Consider the following 21329-nt stretch of genomic DNA (forward strand, 5'->3'; position numbering starts at 1 on the left):
CGCCGTCTTTTGTTGCCCTGAGCTCCTAGTGCGCTTGTGCGGCGTCCGCCTCTCGGTCCCTTCCCTGAGGAACTAAAGTTCCCAGTGTGCAGTTCGGCTCTACGCGATCGGCTCGGACCGTCGCTGCGGATTTAACCGCCCCTGGGAGCTCCCAAACTGGGAACGCTGGTCAACTCACAGTAGGGATGGCAGCGGATTGGCGTCGCTCGGCTAGGCCGCAGGGTTTCTGTCTCGGAGTGTCATCGTTTTCTTATATGTATTTCTTTTAGCGTTTTCTGCCAATCTTCCGCAAAGGATAATTAACTTGAGTTCTCTCTCAAGCAATAGGTACCAAATCTGGTAATTATCTGCGATGGGTGCAGTAGTAGAGACGTACAAACGTAAGGTCACTCAAGACGAAAATGTTAGCTCAGTGGAATGACGCCAACGATTCCAGAGGTTTAAATTAGTACAATTTTAGACGAAGACAATTTGCTTGAATAAGGGAATCCTTAAGTTTTGGACAGTAATCATCCCATAATTCACTGAGGAAACCATACGGGGCCTTTTTTGAAAAAAAAAAAAAAAAAATTCTATTCGATGTACCTTCCTTTGGGATCTACCTACACACCTCTGCTGCCTGTATTCTAATGAGCTGCAAGCACAGAACCCCACCTCCCAGATCACAAAAGTAGACATACTAGGTCATTGATACTCTTCTAGAAACTGAAATCTTGGCTGGAGATACACTGGGATAGAAGGTAGTAGGAACTGAGTGCCCTAAAGAGCTGGTCTATCAGTTCATCTCACTGAGATCCCCAGAGATGCCAGGTTCCTAGACTGGTCACTTGATAATGTAACCTATCCAATAAAACTACTCAGTCTATTTCTCTGTTTCTGTTTCTCTTCTTCCTCTCCCTTTCTCCTTCCCTCCTCTCTCTCCATCCATCTCTCTACCTCTCTCTTTTTTCTCTTTTTATTTGGGTTAGTCATAATTGTTTTATGTTACCTAAAACTGAGGAATGCTAACTGATACAAAGTCCCCATTGTTTACAGTGTGAGGTTTACAAATGCTTCAGGCCAGCTTCCAAGAATCTCCACATTCTGGCCACAACTTTGTCTAATTTTTTCCCACCACTACTTCCCTACAAATAGAGGCTACTGTAAAAAAAATAACCATCTCCCTGTTTCTTTCTTATTTTTCCTTTCTTCAACCCCTTTTCCTGCCTCTGTTTTTTCTGAAATGCCCTCTCTAATATCTGATTCATTTCAATTCCTGACTTTTCTCTTTTGAACCCCACAGTACTTTTTATTGTTGTGTGAAATCTATTACATTTAAACATATATCATGTAAACAAGATGTGTGTAACATATCTGTAATTTAAAATGATAAACAGGATCCAGTTTAAGAAAAACCAATGTAACCAGTTCCTTGAAGAACTCTATGACCCCTCCCTAATTTCAATTTCTTTTCTCCCCCTGTGAAGGAAGCCACTATCCTGAATTTTGTACTCATCATTTCTTTGACTTTCGTTTTAGTTTTGCAATGTATGTAGTTATCTCTAAACAACATGATTTTGCCTGATTTTGACACAATCATACTGCATGTTTTCTTCTTAATTAGCTTTTTCTGCTCAATATTTAAGTGTTGGAGATTTCTCCTTGTTTTGTACAATTATAGTACTTTTATTTTCACTGCTATATTCCATTATATAAATTTACCACAATTTATTTTACTATTTAACTGTTGGTGGATATTCAGTTTGGTGCCAGGATATTTTTTTCCTTATATAACTAACTTTTTAATTTAATCAAGACATGGCCCAATTGAGTGGTTCTGGAATCAAAATGGTTGCATTCAAATCCCTGCTGCATCACTTTCTGTGAGCTTGGATTAGTGACAGCTTCCACACCTCTGTTTCAGTTTCTACATCTATTACATAATAACAGAGAAGTAGGCAGTGCCTGGAATGAAGTTGTTGCTTATTTGTTGAAGAATGGCTCTCCCATAGCTACACATATAAACTAAAACTAAAACTATTGATAAGTGTGAGCATTCTTTACTCTCTCCCAGGACTATAATTCTCATTCATTTTTGTTTCCCTTAGAATTGCTTCTTTTCCAACCTCCACTGTCAAAATCCTTCAAGGCTTAACTGTAATATTATTTTCTTGATTAATCCTCCCCTTATCACCTCCAGCAGAAATGATCCTATTTTTTAATTCTTATGACAATATGGTTGTGTTACTCGATGGCTCTTTTAATATAGTGCCTTGTGTAATAGTTACTTAAATACTTTATCACCTCCTGATATAGGTTATAAACTTGTTTCAAGGCAGTGGCCAAACTACATAATTTGTCTCACTTTCTGCACCTAGCCTTGCTGTTGGTATTCATTTAGTAAATATTAGTAATTTGAAAAACAATTCAAACATGGTGATTGTTGTAGATATCTGTTGTTGTATAATAAGCCACTCCAAAACTTACCGGTTTAAGGTAACAGCCATTTATTTACTTACAATTGTATGAGTCAGCATTTTGGGCTGGGTTCAGCTGGATGGTTCTTATGCCAGCCTTGCGTAGGGTTATTCATGTGGATGAAGTCATCTGATGGCTTGACGGGGGCTGGGTGACCTAGTTATCCTCATGCACACGTCCAGATGCAGGTGGTGGCTATTAGCTGGGGTATATGTCTCCAGCAGGATATTCCAGACTTTTTTATATAGCATCTGGCTTTCAAGAGAGTATGGGTGGAAGCTGCAAGGCCTCTTAAAGCCTAAACTCTAAAGTTGTACAATGTAATTTCTGTTGCCTCTGTCATGAAAGCAAATCACAAGGCCAACTCCAGTTTAAGAGATGGGAAAATAAATTCTACATCTTGATGGAGGAGTGGCAAAGTCACATTGTAAAGGGATATATATATATATATATATATATATATATATATATATTCATATATATAGAATTCCATATGGAATTATTGTGGCATCTTTGCAAGTAATCTACCACTATGATTATATGTAGAATTTCCTTTTACCTCAGGAACTTAGGATGGACCACTCATCTAAGAAAGCATTTCCAAACCATTTTTTGGAATTATAGAAACCTTCTTAGTTTCAATCAGGAGGTAAATTAACTTACTTAAATTTAAGGAGACAACAACAACAACGATGATGAGGACTATTATTACTAACATTTACTGAACTATTTGAGTTAAGTGATATTGTTGTTGTTTTTTTCTTTATTTATTGGGATGACAATTGTTAGTAAAGTTACATAGATTTCAGGTGTGCAATTCAGTAATACATCATCTATAGATTCCATTGTGTGTTCACCACCCAGAGTCAGTTCTCCTACCATCACCATATATTTGATCCCCCTTTACCCTCATCTCCCACCCCCCACCCCCCTTATCCGCTGGTAACCACTAAACTATTGTCTGTGTCTATGAGTTTTTGTTTCTCATTTGTTTGTCTTGTTTTTTTGTTGTTTTTGGTTTATATACCACATATCAGTGAAATCATATGGTTCTCTGCTTTTTCTGTCTGAATTATTTCGCTTAGCATTATACTCTCAAGATCCATCCATGTTGTCACAAATGTTCCATATCATCTTCTTTTACTCCATTTTTTAAAATAAGAAATTTGAGACTCTAACAGTCTGTTACTTGCTCAACAGCATATATTTTTTAATGACACATCTACTTCAGGTCTTAAGGTAAAAATCTAGGCTTTCTTCCAGAAAAAAACATTTTTATATAATCTGTTTATATTTTATTAATTATGAAATAAATACGTTTTTAGCCTCTGGAGCAGGAGTGATCTTTCATTCCTGGTCATCCAGATGTTGAGTTTCTGGCCTCTGGCCTTCCACTTGTTAAGTCTCTACTATCCGGTTGTACTTAATATTAACTGTGCATTTCTGTACCTTGGCCATTTTTTATTTTTTGGCATGGTAAAATATGGCATTGAGAGTCAGAAAGACTGGGGTTGGTATTCTGGTTCTGCCACTTAGTTGTGTGATGTGGGACAAGTTCTTTGGTTAATTACCTTCTGTGTAAAATGAACTAAATAAGAATTAAATTACAAAATGAAAAAATAAATCTAAAACCTCCAGGAAAAGTCCTGTAACATAAGAAAGTTTAATCAATTTATTTGTTTTTGTCTGTTATACCTACAGTGCCATTTCAGAATTTAAAAAGTACTGGGATCTCAACTTTTAGTAATCTCAACCCACATCTTCTGCCTCTTGGAATTATATCCCAGTCAAACCCATTTTCTGAATTAACATCTTTCTAAATGCATCTCAAGAAAAATAGTGCCTGAATGTCACCCTGGCCTTATAATCTGCCTGGACTGAGGATTCTAACCTCAGCCATTTAATCTACAGCGTGACAGCCTCCCAGTTTTCAGATGGTAAGAACTTGCAGGACACTTAATCTTGAATGGAATCTGGGCCAGTGTCACCAGGACAAAAAGGAGGAACTGAGTACTGTGCTAACTAATCCAGGACATTTGGTCACTTTATCACTTTAACCCATTAATCTATTTACGAAGTAACTATCACCAAATAGTTGTTTGGATATTTTAGCTCTACTTCTAAGGAACTCCCTAAATCTTTATCTTGAGATATGCTGGATTATTTGAAGTAGGGACCAATGACAGATGTTAAGGACCTCTTTTAAATTAAAAAAATAATAGTAAGTAAAATAAAATGGCATGCCTAGAACCAAGAGAGGAGATGACTGATTTTGAGAAAAGCAGAAAACTTAAAAGAAACAAAAGACATGGTTGAAGGTGAGGGATGGGAACAATCAGGGGATTATCATCCTATAGCTGTGTTAATAAGCAAAAATATAATTTGGACAATTAATCATTTCCCTGTACTGAGTTCACATTGTAGCACATATTCATTCACTTGTTCAACAAATAGTTATTTAGCTTAGACAACATGCCAGGCAATGAGTAAGGTGTCAGGAATATAGTTGGGAATGAGATCAAGTTTATAGTCTGATGCAGTGGCCAAAAAACTAAAATAAAAAACTAGCAGCAGTGGTCAGACATATAACATGAGTCTTATGTGTGGGTGTGGAATTAAAAAAATGTATATATGATGTGAATGATGGAGACCATGAGAAACTGGAGTAGCAGCCCTTTATTAGGTGGGATAGCTGTTACTCACTAGCTCCAGCTGATTTTTGCCTTTCAGTGTGGTCTTTTAAAAATATTTCAAGGGAAACCAGAATTCTAATTTTTATGTGAAATCTTCTATTGCCTAGGAGATATGGTTCAAAATTTAAAAACGGACACACTAAAACAAAACAGATACCAGTTTGAGATTCTCTAGTTAGAGGATTTGTTACTAGTGAAAGTGTGAACGATGAGCTCATGGTTTTGAAATAGTAGTAGGTGTAAGAGCATAAATTGTTACCCAACCTGCTCAACTTGATTTTAAAGCAATGATTCTATAAATGAATGCTCTAGAATGGCAGTCTAGATATCAGAGGGTATATTCAATCATCACTCTAAACAAAGTACTTGGGTATATAAATATAATATTACATTTCTGTATTTATGGTGGGCAGGGCATGTTTAGTGCACATGAAAAGCAAAGTAATGGGAATTGTTAGCACAGGGTGAATGTTGGGGCACATAAAAGTTGTTTTCAAAGATGGTTTCTACCAACTGCGGTGGTTTCAAAAGCCTTCTTTGTCCTTGAGGCCCTTCTCATCTTGTCAGATAAGTTCGATTCTATATTCTTGTAAGGATATCTGAGTTTCTCCATTTACTCTCTTTGTTAGTGTTTCAGTCTATATTATAGACTGAAAGTGTGGCCCCTCCCAGCTTTGCTTAAATATTGATTCTTTGTTCAATACAAATCCAAAGATGACTAGTTACATTTATGTCAATCTTATCCGAATTTCAGAATTTATGCTCTGTATCATTCATCTTAAGCTTTTAATCGGTCATTATCTTATATTGTCATTTACTTATATAGGTAATCATACACACACACACACACACACACACACACACACGCTCTTGCTGAACGAGCATACACATTTATGAGGGCAGGCACTGTTACTTATTTTTATCTTAAACTCCCCAAGAGCTTAACATCCCCAGGATCACCTCCAGGTTTGGTGATTTGCTAGGAGGACTCACAGGACTAAGAATATAGTTATACTCATAGCTATGATTTATTACAGCAAAGGGATACAAAGCAAAATCAGCAAAGGGAAAAGGCACATGGCACAAACTCTGGAGGAAACAAGGTGCCAGATTCCAAGAGTCTTCTCTTAGTAGAGTCACATAGGACACGTTTAATTTCCTCCAGCAATAAATTCTAATGTGTGAAATATTGTTTACCAGGGACACTCATCAGAAACTCAGTGCTTAGGTTTTTATTGGGGCTGATCATGTAGGCAACCTATGTCGAAGACATACCAAAGTCCCAGACCCCTACAAGGAAATCAGGTACTTACCATAAATCATGTTGTTTGCACAAAAGTTTAGGCACAATGAACTACTCTCATCATTTAGGGAAAGTTTTATGTCAGTGTAGGGAACTGTTTATCTTTCACATTCCCAGACATCAGCCAATCTTACAAGCAAGTCTTTCTAAGGATAGTATTTTCAGGTCTGATATGTTAACTTTTCTCTGCACACTCCCCATAAATACCTGAATGAAAGGAAGAAAGAACTGGAAGATCTGTTAATACTATCACACAATTGATCAGACTCATTACTTAAATATTCTTTCCAATTATTGCATGTGTTACATAGAATAAAAAACCATGTAGCTCCCAATTAAAACATTTTATCTAAATATTTTTACCCTTTTAATTTTTAAAACAAACTATTCTGAATCCATTCCCTTTCTTACCCCTTCCTAGCCATTCTGACATTTTCCCTTGTGGAACCAGCCCTCTCCCAGTGCATACGGTAGCAGTCATGTAATTTAGGTGGGATTAACGACCACCAGGTCACGTCCTTGTCATTGTTTAGGGATTGGCAGTAATTCAGGTCTGTGTCACTCTGCACAGGCACCTACCTTATCAAAATAACAAGTTGGACAGATCAGAGCAAAGTTCAGACTTCTGGTCCATCAGTAGGCCTCTGAGAAGTGATGCTTTCTTTCCTTGAACTTGAAAAAGAAAACATGTAACCCTGAATACTAGCAATCATCTCTCACTCATGAGAAAAGCAGCCTGAAGATTGAAGCTGAATATACAGAGAAAAGATGAAGGGAGAAAATCACAGAGAAATCGTATAGGAGCCATGACTAAACCTTGTCTGATGTCCACCTTACTACTGGGCTTTTCAGTTGTTAGCCAGAAAGTCTCCTTTATTGTTTGACAAATTTGAGTCGGGATTTCTATAACTGGAAACCAAAAGAATACTAACCGATACATTTGTCCTCTACGTACAGCCAGCAGCACAACCTTTGGAATTAGATGGACCTGGGTTGAAATTTCACTAGCTATATAATTATGTAACATTATGTGACAATTTTTCTGAATCTATTTTGTTATCTAGAAGGGGATAAAATTATCTTATTTAATGGGGATAATCATACCTACCTTGTAAGGGTATTAAGAGTATTATATGGTGGAATAAGTAAATTACTTCTCAGGGTACCTGAACATTGTTGGACTTCTAATTCAATTTTTTTCTGCTCTCCAATATATGAATGCATTATCAATGCAGTCTGATATTATAGAGAAAAACATTTAAAAAAATCTTGTATTAAAATTAGGTAGTATAACTACCCATTTCTATTTTACTGCCCAAGTTTGTTTTTAAGAAGACAAATGGTTGCAACATAAATTAACATGGAATGGCTCTGGATGTCTTAAAACTAAAAGATATCAAAGTTATATATTGTAACTATTACTTAATAACCTATGACCTATTTATAAACATGAATTTAAGTTATTTGGATTCTAAAAAGAAAATGAAGCATAAAATCAACTTAAAAATTGAAAACCATTTAGGAAATTTTAGGAAAAAAGTCTAAATATAACCTGTTATGAGAAATGGCAAGAATAATTGACAATTTAAAAATTAGAAATGATAGTAAGGTTAGCCTTTTCTTCTTCTTTTTTTTTTTTTTTTTTAACAGGACTTTATTGGGGAACAGTGTGTACTTCCAGGACTTTTTCCCAAGTCAAGTTGTTGTCCTTTCAGTTGTGGAGGGTGCGGTTCAGCTTCAAGTTGTCCTTTCAGTCTTAGGTGTGGAGGGCGCAGCTCAGCTCCAGGTCCAGTTGCGGTTTTCTAGTTGCAGGGGGCGCAGCCCACCATCCCTTGCTGGAGTCAAACCGGCAACCTTGTGGTTGAGAGGACGTGCTCCAACCAACTGAGCCAGCTGGGAGGCAGCTCAGCTCAAGGTGCCGTGTTCAATCTTAGTTGCAGGGGGCACTTCCCACCATCCCTTATGGGACTCAAGGAGTTGAACTGGCAACCTTCTGGTTGAGAGCCCACCGGCCCATGTGGGAATCGGACCAGCAGCCTTCAGAGTTAGGAGCATGGAGCTCTAACCGCCTGAGCCACTGGGCTGGCCCCTTCTTCATTTTTAATACTTGTCTTGCTGAGATGTTTGTATCATAAAAATCAGAAGAACACATGTATTAATATCTTCAAAAAGCCCATCTGGACAACTGAAACTAATATAACTAACAATCTTGTATCCAACTGTACTTAAATTATACCCCTCTACACACACCCAAAGAAGGCCATTTGGTATGTTCCTTGATATACCAACATTTCTAAGATGGGGATGGTGGTAAGGGTGCTTCGGTCTGGAATTGGTGATAGACACAAAGGAACTATAGGTAGAGTAGTTGTTTTCCTATATTAGCTACCAAAAGATACTTCCTTGGAAAGTGATTTACCAAATCTGGAATATATATATTTTTAGGTCATCTTGAGAGGTGGTTGGTGTCTCTCCCCACAAACTGTGCTCAGAGGGCCCATTTACACTCAATAAATTCTACATTTTTCTCTGCAAACATCTGTGTGTGCATGTGAGTGCGTGCACGCTGAATCATGTTCTTTCTCTGAGCACTGTCTTATCCAAAAATTACTTAAAAAGAATAGAAACAAAAAAGATTGAACATTATAACAAAGTAGTTAGGTATAGATAAAATAGCTAACTTCACAGTTTACAAAGCAATTTTATCTACCTCATCTCATTTGGTCCTCTCTGAGGTAAGAATCATTTCCTAATTTTATATGTGAAAAAACATGAAGGTCCGAAGAGTTAAACTACTTGCTTAATTGCACATGGCAAACAAGTGAAGAAACCAGGTTTTAATATGTATTCCCAAATCAAATGTTTCACTGCTATACATATTGTATTCTTCATAAACAGGTCTTGCCTAATAGGTTAATGTTGCATAAATGGAATTTGCACCAAGTCTTTAAAAAGGGGGTCAACAGTAGTTTTTCTTTATTATTCTAGATTCTAGAGTTCTATGTATTTCTAGAATTTATAGCTACTATCTCCCCAAAAATTCCAAGAAAAACAGGAAGTCTAGAGAGTAGAACTTTGGTGCAAGTCTTTCTTTCCCTATAGATTCACTCCTTTTGAAAATCTATTTATCGAATATCAGAAACAAGCTAACACAAGGAATATGTAAGATCTTTGCCTTTGAAGAGCTGAAAATCTAATTGTGTTTAAATAAAATATAAAGCAGAATGAGGTAAGTAAAGTACCATGATAGAAGGGCATAACAGAAGCAGAGAGGAGTCCTGAACAAAGTTTGATACTACAAGTTCAAATACGAGTTAAATGTTCTTCTCGTTTTTAAAATTTGTTGCTTTCTAGACAGTACACATTATTGCAAATTTCTGTCATAATCATGGTTCCTAGGGCTATCATCTTTAGAATTAATTCATATCAAAACTCAGCATTCTGCCCTATCTTCAATTAACTTTATACTTCCTATTACTTTCTTGCTAATTCACTTATATCATTTCCAGCTGTCACTTTTTTCTGTCCATCTCTCTGCTGCTATGGCTTGTTCTCTGCATCTTTCAATTAATAATGCATAAATTTAAAAACTCTAGTGAAGCTTCTTTGTAAACCACACTGATAATTCTCTAGATTGAGAGAAACCTGGCTGATAGTTAATTGTTCTGTGTTTTCCCCTTTCAGTAATCATTTTTATATTGCCTTTTTTTGTCTTCAGAAGTGTCAGTGTATACATTAATATCCAATTTTGACTATGGATCAACTCAATTAATGTTGTGCACCTCCAATGTACCAGGCACTGTGCGAAGTATAAAGATATGTAAGACAAGGTCCCTGCCCTGAAGGAGCTTCCTACGTGACTAAAATTGTCGGTACTTAGAAAATGTAAATTCGCAGCTCTCAGTTACGTTCTGGAATTTGGAAATACATAGAGTGCTTACTATGCATTGGGAAATATATGGATATATGATAATCTAGCAATGCACATAACTATTCTCTAAGTTTTCCCAATTCTTCTCTGGCCTTATTTGCTGTTATTTCCCACTCCTGGAAAGTATTTAATCTTAGTTTGAGTAAATATACGTACTAGTCAATTTCTACATCCTGTACATATGCATCCACATCTTTGCATCAGTCTCACATGAAAAATCCTCAAAGTGCCATATGGTAGCTGTCATCAATCACAATACTAATCAAACATACATTATAAAACAAAACTTTAAAACTGTACCCACAAGTCTAGCTCCTGAACAAATTTCATTTACTTTAGATCTTTATCCATTCAGTTTTTAGAGTAGCAAAATGAAGTTGTAGTCTACCCTTTTAAAAAACTCAATGTTATAGTCATAAATATTTCCATATTTCTAGAGTCATGTCTTAATGGTTTATATTCCATTATATAGGTATGCCACAATTTAGTCTCCAAATAGTTGATATGAAGCTTTTAAATTATCATAAAGTAGAACTACAAATGAGATTATTGAATCAAAGGTAGGAACTTTAATGACTATCACTTATATTTACATTAAAATAATTGAATTTATTGGAATTATAACCATCTGATTTAGTACATCCTGGTTGCTATTTACAAATTTTGTATAGGAGGCACATTATTCTTCGTAGTTTTTACAAATACAACAGTATCAACAGTATTGTGGTTTGGAAAGCCAGTTAGTTGCATTGCTCATCTTGATACAAACGTAAGGTAGCATTAACATTATATTCATAGATTTAAGGATTTAGGCTTACTACGAAACCCGCGAACACTAATTCTTTCCCGACCTTTGGCTTTAGGGTAAAACCTGACATTTTCTTGAAGACTGTTGGTCTTGGGTCTGAGATTTTCTAGTAAGAGCTACCCAATAAGTGGCCTCGGTTCCGCGGTGAAGAGCTTCGGCAGAAGCTTTCAGGCGGCACCGAGGTGTGGTCGGGCCGAATCCCTGCCAGCTGGGCTAGTCACTGGCTCTGAGCGCGGGGGAAAGGGGTGCTCTCCATGGCTGGGCATGCCGAGGAATGATTCTCTCGTAAACTAGGTGGCCAGACTGCCCAGGACATTGCGAACCGCAGAGAACAAGTAGACTCACACCGGGTCAGGATTCCTCCTAGCCCCAGGCCCGCTGGGGAGTTCTGCGCAAGCGCGGCAGTCGTGCGACATCCGTCACTTACGGCGGAAGCGGTTTGTGCTGGGAGTTGGTGGCGCGGTGCGGGGCTCTTAGGTACGGACGTCTGGGCGCGGGTAATCATCTTCCTTTCCCCTTTCCCCCTTTCCTCGCTTATTGTAGGTTCTTGGGACCGTGGAGCTCTCGGACCTGATGCGGCCGCCCGGTCGTGGACTGTTGCATCCTGCTCCTCTACTGCTCAGGGTGCTCCCGCGCCCAGGTGGGGGTGAGGGGCGGGGTCGCAGGCTGGGCTGGACTCCATCCTGGCTTCTTCGTGTTGAAATCTCCTGGGTAACTCACCGTTCTTCTTGTTTTCCAAGACTGGTATCCGGGGACTGACTTGCAGGGTCCGCCATGGAGCCAGAGCAGATGCTGGAGGGACAGACGCAGGTATCAGTAGGCCTTGGATTCAGGGTGGCGGTGTGCGGCAAGAAAGGGTGGCTGATGTCTCTGTGACCTGTGTTTTGTTTTCTAGGTTGCAGAAAATCCTCACTCTGAGTACGGCCTCACAGATAACGTCGAGGTAACGTGCCCAGTTCCAATGCGTCTCTTTAAGAGCTGGAGAAAACTCGGGATCCATTTTTACTAAGTTGCTTTGCACAAGAGAAAACTTTATCATAAACCAAATAGTATCAAATTATGGGTAGCTTGTTTCATTAGTAGTACTAACACTTCGTGGTATACAGACGTTCAATTCAGTTTTGAGCCAAGAGGTAGCACTTCGAAAAGTGATACAAAAAAACATACATTACTAATCGAGACTGTCAGATCGTTTTGTTTTGGTCTGTTAATGCATCTGTTGGGATATTGCTTTGGAAAAACTGTACATTAAAATTAAGAAACCCATTGTCTTTGTAGTAAAATTGTGTGCTGGTGGAGTCAACATTTAATAAATGGTGATTTCTTTGCAGAGTTCAGTAGTCAGGTGGAAGCCCTGAAACACATAATAGAAACTGTTTTTACCTTGCATGGTAGAAGTTACTTTGTAAATGAATGAATGAATGCTGGAACAAATGAATTAACCAGAGCTGTCTTCAATTTGTTAAGAAAATAGAGGCTTCCTGAAGGAGATGTGTGCATTTTACTACAAAAGAAAAGACATTATTGGTGATTAATTTTGGGTAAATGAGGGCAGGAGCATTTACAAGCAGAGTAATGATAGTAACAGCTGCTAATATTTCTTTAGCCTTTTTACTATGTGCCAGGAACACTCCTAAGTAATTTGCATATATCTTCAGCCCTGTAAGGCTCAGAGAAGTTGAATAACTTGTCCAGGGTCTCCAGGAGGTACGTGGAGAGCTGTGTGTTAAACCGAGGCAAGTTGACATTTTAAAAGTACAATTAAGTTGTATTGCCCGTCTTGACCAACTCCGAGAGTTTGCTGGCATGTGGAATGACTACTCTGTGCCAACAAAATTGCTAGGAATATTTATTGCCTTGATATCAGTATTAGGAAGAGAGTTTCTTTCTTGATAATACAGTTTTTACTTGAATTGCTGTGCTGTATCAGGTGAGGATACTTTACACCAGTTTGTATTCTAGTCATTTAAGAGACTTCTTTTTAGGTATCAGCATAGTCTTTTTTTTTTTGATGGTACTTGTATATGAAGCCAGAGCCATGCTACTGTAGAGCAGTGATACCCAGATGCTTTTTTTCAAACCCTCAGACCAATTTCCATGGTAAAGTGAGAAAAAAAATGAGAGTAGAGTGAGTGTTTAATAATATGTTATTTGGTGATTGGTCTTCTTGATTTTATAATTTCTAAATGCCTGTTCTTTTATGAATGGTGATAGTAAAGTAATAATTATATTTATTTGTAAGTTTTTACTTGGCAAAATAGAATTAACAACCCTATGTTAGTTTCTTCATTCATTGTATTGTTTTATTTCTACTTGTTTGTGATATGTGAAAATCTGGAAACCACTATTCTACAACTGCTGCTTTTTCTCTTGATTATACTTTATTTATTGGCTTATTATAAATTTTTTAAGTTGTTTATTTAGAGTTTATAGTATGCAAGTTTAACTTACCACAATTTACCATCAAGGTGCATTATATCTTTTCATGTATAGCATAAGAACCTTACAACAGTAGTCTTCCATTTCTTCTCTCCTGGCCTTTGTACTGTTGTTATCATATATTTTACTTCTACATATGTTATAAACCCTACAGTAGATTATTTGCATTTTTTCTTTAAAATGTCAGTTTTCTTCAAAGAGATTTAAACAAAAAGAAAGAGTATTTCACCTTTATCCACGTATTTACCATTTCTGGGCTCTTCATTTGTGTAGATTCAGACTTCCATCTATTATCATTTTCCTTCTGCCTGAAGGACTTCCTTTAACACTTTTGTGTAATGCAGGTCTGATGCTGCTAAGGAATTCTTTAAACTTATGAATGTCTGAAAAGGTCATTTATTTTGCCTTCGTTTTTGAGATATTTTTGCTGGGTGTAGATTTACTCCACTGTCTTCTGGCTGACGTTTCTGATGAGAAGTATGCTATCATTTCTATCTTTGCTCCTTCATACTTAATGTCTTTTCTCTTGGTGCTTTAAAATTTTTATTACAGGTTTTAAATAATTTGATTATGATGTGTCTTGGTATACTTTTTAAAAGTTTTTTATTCTTGTGCTTATGATTCATTGAGGTTTTTAGATCTGTGGGTATAGAGTTCTCATGAAATTTGAAAAAATTTCAGCCATTGCTTCAAATACTTTGAAGTATTTTGTTAGTTTAATTTATTTGTGCTTTCCTCTGTCTTCTTGAACATATGGAATGTCTTATAATACATAACTGGTTTAATGGCATTGCCTGTTCTATCATTTGTATAATTTCTGGGTTTTTCCCCTCATTATGGGTAGTATTTTTCTGCTTCTTTGCCTGCTTGACAATTTCTTACAGGAAGCTGGGCATTGTGAATTTTATTTTGTTGGGTAGTGGTTATTTTTGTATTCTTTCAAACATTCTTGAGTTTTGTTCTAGGACATAATTAAGTTACTTGGAAACAATTTGATCCTTTTGAGTTTGGAGCTTTGTTAGGGAGGAGCTGACCAGCTTTTTAGTTTAGGCCTGGTTTTCTCTTGTGTATTCTGTCCAATGCTTCGTATATTACAAGGTCTGGCCATTTTGGGTCACAGGAAAATGAACTACTCTTGGCCTTGTGTGAGTACCAGGGTTTGTGCCCCCATTCCTTTCAGGGGGTTTTCCCTGTTGTTGAGTACTTCCCTCACACCCACGCTGGTAAGTGCTCAGGAAAAGACTGGAAAGCTATCTCTTTAGTGTCCTCTGTGCAACTCTGTCCTCTCCATGCAACTCTCTCCCCCTTAGTACCCTGCCCTGCAAATTCTAGATGTCTTGGTCTCCCTGAATTTTCAACTCTCTTCTCAATTTAGGGAGACTGCTGGGCTCTGCTTTGGTTCCCTTTCCCTGCATTGCATCCTGTAAGTTTTCCAGGCAGGAAGCAGTAAGCTTGGGCAATCATAGGACTCACCTCATTTTTTTCTTTTTGTGATCACTGTTCTACACTGTCAACAGCTTATTATTTATTTTTTTGTAGTAATTTGGATATATATTTTTTAGGTTAATTCAGGATTTTGACTTAACTGAAATTAAGCATAGCAATTTGGCATATTGTCAATGTTCAGTAAATATTTGAGTGAAACAAGTGAGAGGATTTGGTCAAGGAGTTTTTAATAGGATCTATAGGAGTTGCTTAGGCATTGAAATGTCATGTAATTGACAAGTTTTTGTCATATAGCTATTGTCTGTTGAAATTTACTGATGACCAGTAAGTAATACATGGGCAAATAAATAGCTGTTTTATACACTAATTATGTATAGAAAATTATTTTCTTACTAAGTCCCAAAATTAGATTGAAAACTCATAAGCAAAACTAGAATAGTTGCCTGCCATAGCTGTGGGAAGTATCTTTGGAAACCATGGTATATATACATACATGTTGTAGATATGCAATTAAAGTTTTTCTCACTTTTTACAAAATAAAATTAAATCTAAAAAAAAATTAAATGTAGAAAAATTTGTTGTTATTGATTCATTTATATTCAGTGTGAGTATGTTTGGAGCAAAAGTTCATTTAAATGGAAGTGTTCTTAATAGTGTTTTGTGTGCTAGATAGTTGCTTCTTTCTAATTTTTTTAAACAAGGCAAAGTTTTTCAATAAAGTAGTTTTTCATACTCTGGATGTCAGATGAATCTATGTGAAAGGCCCAAAATTTGGGGGTTCTTCGGAGTAGAAAGTGCAAGTCATTGTTTCCTAAATATCATTTGAATATCACATTAATCATCTTTTCCACATGAGTCATTTTCCCCATTTTTTGGCTATTATTTACTAATTTTTTTTCTTAAATCTATTCATTCTTGAAAAATCATGGATGCATTTGTGTAAAAAAAGGAACATAAATGGAAAAAGCATTTTCACTGTGATAGAGGGTAACTATAAAAGTAAAAACTGGATACAAAACAGTGGTAATACATTTTAGCTGGGTTCTGTTGCCAGTGGAAGGCTTTGAGCTTGAAGCCTCCTTGCTCCAAGAAGAGAGTTTTGCAAGTGTTATTACAGAAGTGTTAAAAAGACATATTAGTACCAAGCTGAGACTTTGTCCTGGTATTTTCTGTCGTGAAAGAATTGAAAGAGGACTAGTTTTCTCACTGTGATTCAGTGCTTAGTGTTCATATCCAGATTTTTGGACGCTTATTGTAAGAAGGTATTCTTAAGAAAAAAAGAAAAAGGACTTGTATCTACTTCTCAAAACCCAGAGGAAAGGGGAGAAAGAGTTAGGATCTGAAGATAGGACGTTAAAAGAAATATTATGGTACCTTCAGAGAAGAAACTTGAATGAAATTTTTAGAGATAGGTCTGATTTTATTTTGGCAGAGAGATTGGCAGTTCAATACCAGTTTTCTAATCCTTGACTTACTTTTTCTATTAGCATCATGTTTCCATTAATTTTCGTTTAGTACTGAAAATAATATAATTATTTATAATATTCATGCATATATTTTTTGAATTTATTAGCGAATAGTAGAAAATGAGAAGATTAATGCAGAAAAGTCATCAAAACAGAAAGTGGATCTCCAGTCTTTGCCAACTCGTGCCTACCTGGATCAGACAGTTGTGCCTATCTTATTACAGGGACTTGCTGTGCTTGCAAAGGAAAGGTAAGATAATAGTATCTGCGAAAGGAGTTACCAGAGAAAGCAAAATAAAACTTCCCTAATTGAAATATCATTAGTTAATATAGTTTTTATATATATATGTATACATATATATATATATATATATATATATATATGTATATATATATAAAGAATTTATGGATATTGAAGATTTTTTTGTCAGCTATAATCAGTTCAGACACTTTCGGTTTTTTGTGTTTTTTTTTTTTTTTAACTAGTCTTAGACCATATGTATATTTATAAAGATTTGTAATCATGGTGTACATGTAATTTTATATCTCCTTTTTACTTAATGTTATAACAAAAAACTTTTTCCATATCTCTGCATAGCCTTCATGATTATAATTTAAATTACAAAAGTACGACAATTAACTTAGCCATTTTCTTATTGTTGAACCTTTAGATCCAATTTCCTTTGTTATTCATCATCACCAGGCAGTTTATATGTTTTCATGCCTCTTTTGTTTTTGTTTAATTACCTTGTTATGATAAATTCCCAAGAATTGGTTTGCTAGGTCAAAAGACATGACTATTTTTACGGTGTTTGACACATAGTATCATATTTATGTCCAAAAGTTTATTCTTAAAAATCTTCTAATGTTATAGGCTCAACAACATGAGTGGGTTTTTTTTCCTAGCATGAGTGTTATAACCTTTTTTTGCCAAGTTGTTTTAATTTACATTTTATTAACATTACAGTTTTTCTTTTTTCTGTAGATGTTTTTTCCCCAGTAATTCTACCTAAATCCTTTCTGTGTAAGCAAATCCAATAAAAAGAATTTTTTTTGTAAGTAACCATTAGTCAACATTATGTGTAGATTATGTTTTATTCAACAAATAATAATGAACATTGTAGCAAGCTGACATAACTTGATAAGGAACTTGATGGAAATACGTCTTACAGTTAGGGTGAGTTCTTGATTTAAAATATGTATTTTTTTATGTAAAATATGATAAACATTTGTTTTAGATTGTTATATTTATAAAACTATTAATTTATGACTACGGTATGTCTTGGCTCTACTACTGACAGTTGAAATCTGGACATCTGTTATTTTTTTGTTCTTTCTTTAAAGAAGGCTAATAGAAATTCTAAGTATTACTTTACATACTGGAAGAAAAAAATTGAAGTAGTTTTTAAGTGACATGGTATTAGTAAATACAGTTTTTAAGTAAGGAGTCTGGTAAAATGATTCATGAAATTAATCTTGAAAAATGTTCTCCATCTAGGCTGTTCAAAAGACTGTTTCAAGGGCTAATGGAATGTTTTAAGATCATTATAAATCAGTTCTCAGTATGCCTTTTCCTTGTAGGGTTTAAATAGATGTTTCCCCCAGTTTTCATCTTTGGACTTGTTTTCCGAGCAAGAATAATTTATGTATAAGTGATAAATATAAAATAACACCCTTTAATTTTAAAATGTTTAATTTCTCAGGTGTGCTATGTGGTGGCAGTATTAGAACTATTATTGCTTTAAATTATTTGAAGAAAAATAGAAGTGACTTCTTAAAAAGAAACAACAGAACTTGTTCAAATGAATATTGCTTTCTTTGATTTGTCATTTGGGGCGTTCATCTACATGTCTTGGTGATACTACAGCCGTTTTCCCATATTGTTTTTTATATTCTTATTGAAGGATAATACTCAAATAGAAAATTAGGCATATCATATGTATGTAGCTTGATGAATTTTCAGAAACCAAACATATCTATGTAATCTGCACTCAGATCAAAAAACTGAATACTGCTGGCACCACAGAAGCCTCACTTGTGGTCCCTTCAAGTCATTATACCATGGGGTAATCATCATCACGTTGTCAGTACATCTTTGAAACTTATGTTTTAGAATTGAGTTCATAACCAGATTTCAGCCATACAAAAATTTCAGTTTCTTTAAACATTTTTGGTTAACCTACTTGCCTATCTCATTTGCTATATTTACTACAAATGGCCTTTGAGTGTGAAAAGAAAATTAAACTTTAAAATGTGTATTTTCATTATGGAACGGTACACTTAAATTAACACATCTAGAATATATAAATTTCTAAATTTTGGATTTCTTTTCCCTTACAGACCACCAAATCCCATTGAATTTCTAGCGTCATATCTTTTAAAAAACAAGGCACAGTTTGAAGATCGAAACTGACTTATTGGGAAGAACAGAAAAATTTGGTTTCTACTGTAGATTTACACGATTAAGAGGCAGCTTTAATTGCTATGATTTCCCCCCATCCCTTTTTGGAAGTATAAGAACCTTCAGGACAACAACTCATTACCGGAGTTGCAGAAGAAAACATATTTCCTTTATTTTGATTTAATCACCATACTTATTTAATGAGTATTTTGTGCAATTTTTTCTCAGACTGTCTTTAACTTTGTTTTTAAAATGAACTTCAAAATAAACTGTAAAAACGTCATTATTTTAAAGTAGTTTTTGTTCTATGTGACAAATATGTGGTTCAATTGTTTTCATGAATTGCTTCTTGTGTCTTAGAATGTTTTAGTTTTATTATTAGCATGAAAGTACATCAGAGTCAAGTATAATATTAAAGAAATAATCAGTTTTTTTCAGTGTTGTACCTCTTGGAGGATGACATCTTCAGTGTTTAACAACTATTACAGGTGATTCTGATCCACAGTAAAGTTGGAATTCTGGTATAAGCACTACAGAGAGTATACAATATCCTCCCATGCCATCAAACTTTATGTTAATAATATAATCGCTATCATTGCAGTTCTACGTGTCAGACACAGTATTATTTTACTTAAATTATCTCTAATATAGCAGCTCTGCCAAGTAGATATTGTTATTCACATTTTGCAGATGAGGAAACAGATTTGGAGAGGTTAAGTGACTTGCTCAAGACCACACTGCTGGTAAGTGCTTGAACTGGCATTCAAACCCACTTCTGCCAATGTGTTGCTTATAGCTAAATGAGAAGTACTTGTGCTAGTTAACATCATTGCTTCTTTTTGCAATAAAAAACACCAGCCAGTCCTTTTTTTGGGGTGTGCTCACTTTGTCCTGTGTGAGGAAATTCAGATAATGCACTAAGAAAAGAGAAAATTGTCTGAAGAGAGCCACGAGCCACAAAGGAAAAACATTCATTAGATCAGTAGCTGTTAAATGGAGTGATTGGGCCCCCTCTCCCCAGTGGACATTTGGCTATATCTAGAAACATATTGGTTCCAACTGGAATAAGGTGGGATTCTACTGGCATCTAGTGGGTAATGGCTAGGGGTGCTGCTGAGTATCTTAGCAATGCACAGGATAGCATGTGCCCTCCCCTCCCCTAAGAATTATCCAGCTCAAAATGTCAATAGTGCTGAGTTTGAGACATCCTGCTTGGGAAGCATATTTAAGACTTGTATCCCAGCTAAACACATGAAGGCAAAGTTAGAAATTTAACGCTGATGAGGTATGTCTTACAGTTTTAATACTGGACTTCAGTAGGAGTGACACTTGAAGGGAGGTGATATGGTTTTGATTTACATCTATATGTTTGAATAGGAAAAACCTGGAAATACTGGAATCTCCTACTTGTAGTTTTCACAAGCATTTCATCAAATTTATTTTGATTATTTAGCTAACTCATGTTAATCTGCCTGTCTTTTTAGTGGTATTTTAACAGTTGAGTGAGTACAATTGGGTAATCTTTTAGTAAAGCATCATTTTTCTTTCCCCTTTCTTCCACACCCTCCCTCCCCCACTCTGGTTCAAGCCGTTGTTTCTCAGTCTAGTTGTATAGGACACAGCTCCCTGGCCCATGCTGGTATTATGAGCCTTGTGCTAAAACCCCCCACCCCGCTGAGGCAGTTGGTCACTAAGTCGTTGGTCGGCAGCTCACCGCATCTCTCGCCGGCTGCTGGCCACTCACAGTGGCCACTGCCCACTCCTGGCAGCACACGGTAGCCCGTGGCAGCACTCAGCCGGCGGCAGCACACGTGAACCTCTGGCTGTTCAAGGCAGCCCAGCTCCAGGGAGAGCTGTTGTTCACAATCTTAGCTGTAGAGGGTGCAGCTCACTGGCCCATGTGGGAATCGAACTGGCGACCTTGGCATTAGGAGCAAGGTGCTCCAACTACCTGAGCCACTGGACTGGCCTAGCATCAATAATTTTAACAGTACTTTAGCAATTTCCATCAGAGCCACTTACATATATATATATACACACACACACACACATATATAATTAAAAAGTATACATAATATTTATAAATATACATCTGGGCTCCGGAGAGCCTGATTCAATTGAGATAGAGTCTGGGCTTCTGAATTTGACAAGTAAGACGTTCTGATATACACCTCTGGTTAATGACCACTCAGAAGTAATGCAGTATTCTGCCTAGTGCTCCATTACTTACGGTGTTATATTGAATTATATTTGAGATAGGGCTTAAATTACTCAATTTTTAAATTGATACTTTTTTTAGTAAGGGCTGAGAATAGGCATGGCTTTTGCTGGCAGTACACATGGCTGTTAACATGTGCCAGGTACCATGCTAAATACTTTTCTGTG

General features: G+C 36.2%; 1 protein-coding gene across 4 annotated transcripts; it reads left to right on the top strand.

The window, feature by feature from the left end:
• The first annotated feature begins 88 nt into the window (after positions 1-88).
• Positions 89-19227, top strand: DPY30 (dpy-30 histone methyltransferase complex regulatory subunit). Of its 4 annotated transcripts, XM_019741618.3 has the most exons (7): positions 89-339; positions 11487-11629; positions 11736-11832; positions 11933-12002; positions 12088-12135; positions 16651-16793; positions 18884-19227. In XM_019741618.3, exons 4-7 carry the CDS (start codon positions 11967-11969, stop codon positions 18954-18956), a joined length of 300 nt encoding a protein of 99 aa, XP_019597177.1. In that variant the 5' UTR covers positions 89-339; positions 11487-11629; positions 11736-11832; positions 11933-11966; the 3' UTR covers positions 18957-19227. The 4 variants fall into 4 exon arrangements, with proteins under 4 accessions (XP_019597177.1, XP_019597158.1, XP_019597167.1 ...); XM_019741599.3 differs by lacking the exons at positions 89-339; positions 11736-11832 and having other exon boundaries at positions 9115-11689; XM_019741608.3 differs by lacking the exons at positions 89-339; positions 11736-11832 and having other exon boundaries at positions 9117-11669.
• The last annotated feature ends 2102 nt before the right edge of the window (positions 19228-21329 follow it).

Source organism: Rhinolophus sinicus, chromosome 2 (genome assembly GCF_057876585.1).
Source record: "Rhinolophus sinicus isolate RSI-liver-muscle chromosome 2, RSI-T2T, whole genome shotgun sequence".
Lineage (NCBI taxonomy): Eukaryota > Metazoa > Chordata > Mammalia > Chiroptera > Rhinolophidae > Rhinolophus > Rhinolophus sinicus.

What these genes read in the sequence shown, in the direction of transcription:
- DPY30 (XM_019741618.3), top strand. Translation starts at nt 11,967, where the DNA reads ATGGAGCCAGAGCAGATGCTGGAGGGACAGACGCAG. An exon ending in TGCTGGAGGGACAGACGCAG is followed by an intron (nt 12,003 to 12,087) that starts GTATCAGTAGGC and finishes TTTGTTTTCTAG; the next exon opens with GTTGCAGAAAATCCTCACTC. An exon ending in GCCTCACAGATAACGTCGAG is followed by an intron (nt 12,136 to 16,650) that starts GTAACGTGCCCA and finishes TGAATTTATTAG; the next exon opens with CGAATAGTAGAAAATGAGAA.